At 44.7% G+C, this 7,961-nt stretch overlaps 1 protein-coding gene across 3 annotated transcripts in view; it reads right to left on the bottom strand.

The window, feature by feature from the left end:
- TMEM219 (transmembrane protein 219) overlaps positions 1 to 7,553 on the bottom strand; it is a 13,670-nt gene extending 6,117 nt beyond the window's left edge. For 2 of the 3 annotated variants that reach the window (XR_002774775.1, XM_023516729.1), the window contains exons 1-3: positions 7,462 to 7,553; positions 6,239 to 6,437; positions 5,958 to 6,147 (exon numbers count right to left, since the gene is read on the bottom strand). Coding sequence is in view for 2 of the 3 variants with exons in the window: in XM_023516729.1 (XP_023372497.1) it covers positions 5,958 to 6,147; positions 6,239 to 6,403 (355 nt within the window). In the remaining variant the exon portion in view is untranslated. Of the gene's footprint in view, positions 1 to 5,957; positions 6,148 to 6,238; positions 6,441 to 7,461 lie in introns of all 3 variants that reach the window. The other variant, XM_003795790.3, reaches the window with a different exon arrangement.
- Between the last annotated feature and the right edge of the window lie 408 nt (positions 7,554 to 7,961).

Below are 7,961 nucleotides of genomic sequence, written 5' to 3' on the forward strand. Positions count from 1 at the left end.
CCCGCCACAACGCCCGGCTATTTTTTGGTTGCAGCCGTCGTTACTGTTTTTGGTGGGCCCAAGCTGGATTCGAACCTGCCAGCTTAGGTGTATGTGACTGATGCCTTAGTTGCTTGAGCCACAGGCGCCAAGCCATTTTATTTTGTTTTTGAGACAGAGTCTCACTATGTTGTCTTGGTAGAAGGCCATGGCGTCACAGCTCACAGCAACCTCAAACTCTCAGGCTTAAGGGATTCTCTTGCCTCAGCCTCCCAAGTAGTTGGGATACAGGTGCCCACCACAATGCTGGATATTTTTTTGTTGCAGTTGTCGTTGTTTAGCTGGCCTAGGCTGAATTCGAAACCACCAGCCTCGGTGCATGTGGCTGGCGATGTAACCATGGTGCTATGGGTGCCGAGCCCAAAAAAATAATAATTTTAAGTGGGCAATGATAGAGCCTGAGGGGATGCCCATCAAACTGTGGACCTCTTTCACATTTGTTTTATATAATTTTACATGGTCTGAATGCACACCAGAATGAATATGTATAGTTTTATGAAAAGTCCATACCTTTTGAATCAGTAATACCACCTGTAGAAATTAATCCTGAGGAAAGGATTCAAAAGAAAAATGCAAAGCAGGGAGGCACCTATGGCTCAGTGAGTAGGGCATTGGCCTCATATACCAAGGGTGGTGGGTTCAAACCCAGCCCCAGACAAACTACAACAAAAAATAGCCAGGCATTGCGGCAGGTGCCTGTAGTCCCAGCTACTTGGGAGGCTGAGGCAAGAGAATTGCCTTAAGCTGTGACGCCACAGCACTCTACCAAGGATGACATAGTGAGAATCTGTCTCAAAACAAAAACAAACAAACAAACAAAAAAACAAAATGTAAAGCATACCAATAAGAGGTCTACTGTGATTTTATCAAAAATATCCTCAAACAGCTGGGTATGGTGATTCACACCTGTAATCCCAGAACTTTGGGAGCCTGGAGTGGGAAGATTGCCTGAGGACAGGAGCTTCAGCCTAGCCTGAGCACCCATAGCAAGACCCCCATTTCTACAAAATACAAAATAAAATTAGGTGGAGATGATGACACATGCCAAAAGGCCCAGCTACTCGGGAGGCTAAGGTAGGAGGATAGACTGAGTCCTGAAGTTTGAGGGTGCGGTGAACTGCATGACTCCACTGCATGGTAGCCCTGGCAACAGAGTGAAATGCTGTCTTTAAAAAAAAAAAATAAGGCCAGGCGCAGCGGCTCACACTTGTAATCCTAGTACTCTGGGAGGCCAAGGCAGGTGGATAGCTTGAGCTCACGAGTTCCAGACTAGCCTGAGTAAAACCAAGACCCCATCCCTACTAAAAATAGAAAAACTGAGGCAAGAGGATCACTTGAGCCCAAGAGTTGGAGGTTGTTGCGAGCTATGATGCCATGGCATTCTACCCAGGGCAACAGCTTGAGACTCAGTCTCAAAACAAACAAACAAACAAAAAAAATTAGTAAACAAAACAAAAAACCTAAAACAAAATAGGAAACAATAGAAGTGTTTAATAAGGAAAGCATCAATGAATGATGGCCTAACCACTTAATGGATCAATTTAAAACCATTAAAATAATGATGAAGACCATGTAGCAATATGGGAGACCATTTACATGTAAGTGAAAGTCAGCAAAATACAAATTAGTACATACACCATAATTAGAACTGAAAAATGTACATGTAAAATTCTATAAGAGGATTTCACCCCTTTCTTCCACATTTTCCAGATGGAATCAGTCACCAAGTCTTGTCGATCCCACACTTCTAACACCTCTCACAGATCATATCACCGTCTTACCTCAGCTTTTCTCATCATTCTTTATTTCAGCCACCCCTATCTGGTCTTCCTATATCCAGACACATTCCTTTCAGGCAGTCAGCCACAAAATGTGATTTTCAAAAGAGAACAAGAACAACAAAATCCCACTATTTGCCTGATTAAAGTTTTTGAGTTTGCCCAATGTACTAGATAAAGACCAACTACCTTGGCTTGGCACATGAGACTCTCCATGAGTTTCTTCCTCTTTTTTAAGATCCAGCTACTCATTCAATATTCCTTCTCCAACAGCAGCCAAACTGAACCCCTGAAAGTTCTTAAACATGCCATTGTGGTTCCCACCTACATGTCTTTGTGTATGCTGTTCCCTCCAACTGGAATTGTATACACCTAAGCATCCTCAATCCTTACTCAGGCACGGTATTCTTGGAAAAGCCTGCCTTTACCAACCCTGCTTTACAGACTTTTGGATACTTCATCTGTATCTGGTGTTCTACTTCACACGTTGAAAGATATTTACTTCTATTCACATCCATATCCTTGCTAGACTATGAGCAGCTTATGGGAAGGGTCTGTCTCACAGAGCTCTGTATTCCCCATGCCTGGTATGTATTAGCTGCTCAATAATGGGTACATGGATGAGACAGTCATAGATGACTGTCCCCCTAAAATAATATTTGATGTTGTTACTTTCTTTCTAATCATTATAAAAAGGAAAAATGTTCTTTGCAGAAGGTATTAACAAGCTGATCCTAAAATTCATCTGGAAACTCAAGAGAATTGGAATAGCCCAAATAATCCTGAAAAAGAAGAACAAGGTTGGAGGGCTTAAATTTTCTGACTTCAAAATTTACTACAAAGCTATAGCAATCAAAACAGTGTGGTACTAGCATAAGAACAGACCTCTAGATCAATGGAATAGAACCAAGAGTCCAAAAACAAACTGATGCATCTATGGTCAATTGATTTTCAGTAAGGTGCCAAGATCATTCAATGGGGAAAGAACAGTCTTTTCAATAAAAGGTGCTAGGACAACTGGCTAGCCACATGCAAAAAAATGAAGTTGGACCCCAACCTTTTTTTTTTTTTCTTTTTGAGACAGAGCCTCAAGCTGTCACCCTGGGCAGAGTGCTATGGCATCACAGCTCACAGCAACCTCCAATTCCTGGGCTCAAGAGAGTCTCCTGCCTCTGCCTCCCAGGTAGCTGGGACCACAGGCGCCCACCACAGGCGCCCACCACAACGCCTGGCTATTTTTTGGTTGCAGCTGTCATTGTTGTTTGGTGGGCCCAGGCTGGATTCAAACTCGCCACCTTAGGTGTATGTGGCTGGTGCCTTAGCCACTTGAGCCACAGGTGCCAAGCCTGGACCCTATCCTTATACCACACACAAGATGTAACTAAAAATGGATTATAGACCTAAATATAAAAGCTAAAACTATAAAACTATTAGAAGAAAATACCGAGGTAAAGCACTGTGACCTTAGGTTAGGCAAAGTCTTCTAGCCAAGGCAGGTGGACTGCCTGAGCTCACAGATTCAAGACCAGCCTAAGCCAGAGTGAGACCTTAACTCTAAAAGCAGCTGGGTAGCTGGGCATTGTAGCAGGCGCCTGTAGTCCCAACTACTGGGGAGGCTGAGGCAAGAGAACTGCTTAAGCCCAAGAGTTTGAGGTTGCTGTGAGCTATGATGCCACAGCAGTCTACCAAGGGCAACAAAGTGAGACTGTCTACAAAAAAAAAAAAAAGAAAGAAAGAAAGAAACAAAACAAAAAGATAAATTAAAATTAAAAATTAGGATGGCACCTGTGGCTCAAAGGAGTAGGGTGCTGGCCCCATATACCAGACTGCAAAAAAAAAAAAAGATAAAATTAAAAATTAAAAAAATTTATGCTTCAAAGAATATCATCAGCAAACTAAAAAGACAGCTCACAAAAATGAGAGAAAAGATCTCTATCACATATCTGGACAACATAAAAATTTGTATAATTCAATAATTAAAAGACAAATTACCCAATCTTAAAAATGAGCAAAGACTGAATATATATTCCTCCAAGAAATAAAAATGGCCAATAAGCACATAAAAAAAAATTATCTATCTTCCTAGCCATCAGGAAAATGCAAATCAGAATTGCAGTAAGATATAAAACTTCACACTGACTAGAATGGCTATAATAAAAAAGACAGATAATAACAAGTGTTGGTGAGAATGGGAACAAATGGGAAACCTCATTCTGGTGGGAATAAAATGGTATAACTGCTTTCAAAAACTGTTGGCAGGCTCAGTGTCTATAGCTCAGTGGCTAGGGCGTCTGCATACACGGAGCTGGTGGGTTCGAATCCAGCCCAGGCCTGTCAAACAACAATGACAAATACAACCAAAAAATAACTGGGCATGTGGAGGGCACCTGTAGTCCCAGCTACTTGGGAGGCTGAGGCAAGAGAATCTCTTGAACCCAAGATTTTGAGGTTGCTGTGAGCTATGATGCCATTGCACTCTACCAAGGGCAACATAGTGAGACTCTGTCCCCCTCCCCCCAAAAAAAGAAAAAGAAAATTGTTGGAAGTTCCTTAAAAGATTAAAATATAGAGTTATATATTCTATTCTTAAGTATATTCTCAAGAGAAATTAAAGTATGCCCATGCAAAAACTTACCAAGTGGTCATAGCACCATCATTCATGATAGTGAAAAAGTGAAAAGAACTCAAATGTTGAATGATAAACGGATAAATAAAAATGGGAATATTCATATGATGAGTGTTATTCAGCAATAAAAAGATAAAACACTGATACATGCTACAACAAGGATGAACCTTAGAAACATCATAGAAGACCAGATATTGTATGAAATGTCTAGAAGAGGCAAACCTACAGAGACAGAAAGTAGATTAGTGGTTGCCTAGGACTAGGAGATTTGTGGGGGAAGGGGAACGACTGCTAATGGGTACAGAGTTTCTTTTGGGGGTGATGAAATGCTCTAAAATTGATTGTGGTAATGGTTGTACACTTTTGTGGATGTGCCAAAAGCCATTCATTCATTCATTCATTCATTTTTAGAGTCACGGTGTCACTCTGTCTCCCAGGCTGGAGTGTGGTGGTGTGATCATAGCTCACTGCAGCCTCAAATTCCTGTGCTCAATTGATCTTCCTGCCTTAGCCTCCCAAGTAGTTAGAATTACAGGTGTGTGCCACCACACCTGCTAATTTTTAAATTTTGTGTACAGAAATAAGGTCTCACTTTGTTGCTCAGGACTCAATTCCTGGACTCAAGTGATCTTCTCACCCCCGCCTCCCAAACTGCTGCGATTACAAACATGAGCCATCACACCTGGTCTATTCATACACTTTAAATGAGTGAATTGTATAGTATGCAAATCATATCTCAATAAGACTGATATATACTTTTTAAAAAGTAAAACAAATTTAAAAAAATTACCCCAAGTCTGTATATATCAGACACTTTCTTTATTCTGTTCTTTGTTCACATACATGTACACCTGAACATACACATAACCCTCTACACACATATACATATATGACTCCTAGGAAACTCTTAGAAAGATAGTATTGGAAAAGACCTCAGAAATCAGAAAATTCCATCTTTATCTCCTGCCTCCTCATCTCCCAAATTTCAGATAAGGAATCTGAGGCCAAATGTCACACAAGGATTAAAGGTACACATTGACTCTCTTCTCTCTCATGTACACACTTGTCATTTTCCCAGACTATAAGCTCTTTCTAAATTGATGGTGTCTAAATTTTTCTCTATCCTCTGTAGCACAGAGAGCTATGTCAAGCACACAGCAGGCACTTAAGACAATAGTTTGATTGAATGTAACACGTATATCAGATATCCCTGAGGAAAAAGAAGGTGCCTCTAAGAGGAGATAACCACAGGGATGAGAAAGAACACCTAGTCCAACTCATTACACCTCCAAGCACAGACTCAAGGAAATTCAGAACTGGAAAGAGAGAGGGAAAACACTTATAGAGAACCCTCACTGTGGGCAGCATGTTCACTGCAACTACCTAGTCCTTATTACAGCAGAAGTGACCAAGACCCAGGGATATGTCCCAAGGTTTCCAGGTTGGTGAGGTCAGAGGCAGGGCATAGCCCTGAGCGTTCTGATGCCCCACACCACATTTCTCCCCCATCTCACCTTTCAGTCCAATCTGACTACCCAGGATCTTGGTTTGGAATGTCTGGGTCTTGTTCCTGTCTGGACCATCTCCAAAGTGCAAAGTGGTCAGTAAACCCACGATGTGAGACCCTTGCCATTTCCCTGTGACTGTCCCATTCACAGGGCACAGGGACAGCTGACCAAAAGATCTCAAAAAGGAGACCCAGTCCTGTGTGCAAAAGGAGGGTGGGAGAGAGGTTGAGATCAGATTAGCAGCAAGAGCTGGTCTACACAGGAAGGATGAGCAGGAGGGCACTTACCTGAGGGATGTCAGGGCTGCGCAGGCCAGTCCTGTGTGTGAGGAGGAAGCTGCCAAGGCCCAGGCCAGAGAGGCCAAGCAGCAGCAGGATCAAGGTGGCACAGACCAGAGGTGGGTGGTGGGCCAGACAGAGATGCAGGTTGTGCCCTGCCTGGCAGTTGCCCATGAGGAGCAGAGGGGTCTGGGCCTCCACGGAGAGCCTGCTGGAGGACAAGGAGGGAGAACTGGACAAGAGCCTGCTGGTGAGAAGGCACTCACCAATTTTATGGAAAGGGAAGCTAAAGCTCTGAGAAGACAAAGGACTTGTCTAAGACCACACAGTTAGTGGCAGAACCAGGACAAGAATCTAAACTTCTTGACTCCAAAAGTCCGTCTCCCTGCACCACTTGATAAACATTTGTTGCATTTCATTTCTGAATGAATCCAATCGGAAGTAGAGCAGAGTACTCTGGGCTGGAAAAAGGAACCCGAAAAGGAGAATTCTCGGCTGGAGAAATAGGAAGCAGCTGTTCTAGGGCTAGGGCTTAGCTGAAGATCAGTTCCAGCCAGAGCCCAGACAAGGGGAGTGTCTGAAGAACTCAGCTGCAGAGCTAGAAGGCTATATAAACCCCTCTGCTACTCACTATGTAAGACCAACTCAGTTAACCTCTCTGTGAGTTTAAGAATCTGTGAAATGGTAGTTCTAAGAACACCAAGTAATGAGGATTAAATGTGGCAGATAAAGCAGTCTGTATGGTACTTGGCGGTGCAGGAACTCAACAAATGTCCATTTGCTTTTCCGTTCTCTGTCTCATAACGATTCTCAAGACCAGATGGGGCCAGGCAAAAACACTGTGGGGGAAACTGAGGCTCACAAGACTTCAACATAGCAGCGGCAGAACTTAGCTCTGAAATCCTTCTCCTGCTTCCAAGTGGGTGCTCTTTCCCACGTAAGAAGCAACAGTCTGATAAAAAGAGTATCTGGAGGGCGAGGAGGTAAACAGAGGGTAGGGGAAGGAGGGAGCCACAGAAATGGAGGTGTCACAACTGCTCAGCTCCCTGCCTGCCTCCCGTCCAGGCACTTCTGGAAGGGGGGGAGGAGGGAGTAGGGCAGAGCCGGAGGGTAGGCTCTTGGTGGTGCACCTGAGCCACCCCTGCCCGCCCCAAAATCTTGCCCCCAGCAAAAGATCGCAGCACCCTCATCCCTTCCCTGTCTAGCTAGTCGGGTCCTCCCGCAGCTCTCACCGCTTCGAGCCGGGCGGAGGCCGGCGCCCCCAGCGACGTCAAGCGTGGAGCCGCGAAGGGGCGGGGTCCGTGCTCCGGGTTTCCCTTTCCCCCTCACCCATTCCCTCCCCCGCTGCGGGGTCCGCATGCGCAATGGCTACGCGGTTCCCGCCTCGCCCCTTCCAGCGGGTTGGGGGTGTACCAAAACGAAATCCAGCCAGGGGACTGAGGGGGACGAAGTAACTCCACTGGAGGTGAGGAAAAGGGATCCCGGCAAGGCCGCTAATGCTAGAGACGTTGCAGAGATCTGAAATCTCCTCCCAGATAGATCGTGGGGGAATTTCAACGAGAATCTTGTTGCAGGCATTTTTCTATTGCTCGTCCCCCCACCCGCCCCGATAGCATAGCCCAGCCACGTCCAGGTTCCGGGTAAGGATTTGGGGTGCGCTCAGAGAGGAAGAGGTACCGCTTTAGGACTCTGTTCTTCCGGACTGGAGGTGGTGTTTGGGCTCCACTCTTCT

Source organism: Otolemur garnettii, unplaced genomic scaffold (genome assembly GCF_000181295.1).
Source record: "Otolemur garnettii isolate 467f Iridium unplaced genomic scaffold, OtoGar3 scaffold00096, whole genome shotgun sequence".
In the NCBI taxonomy this organism is placed as follows: Eukaryota; Metazoa; Chordata; class Mammalia; order Primates; family Galagidae; genus Otolemur; species Otolemur garnettii.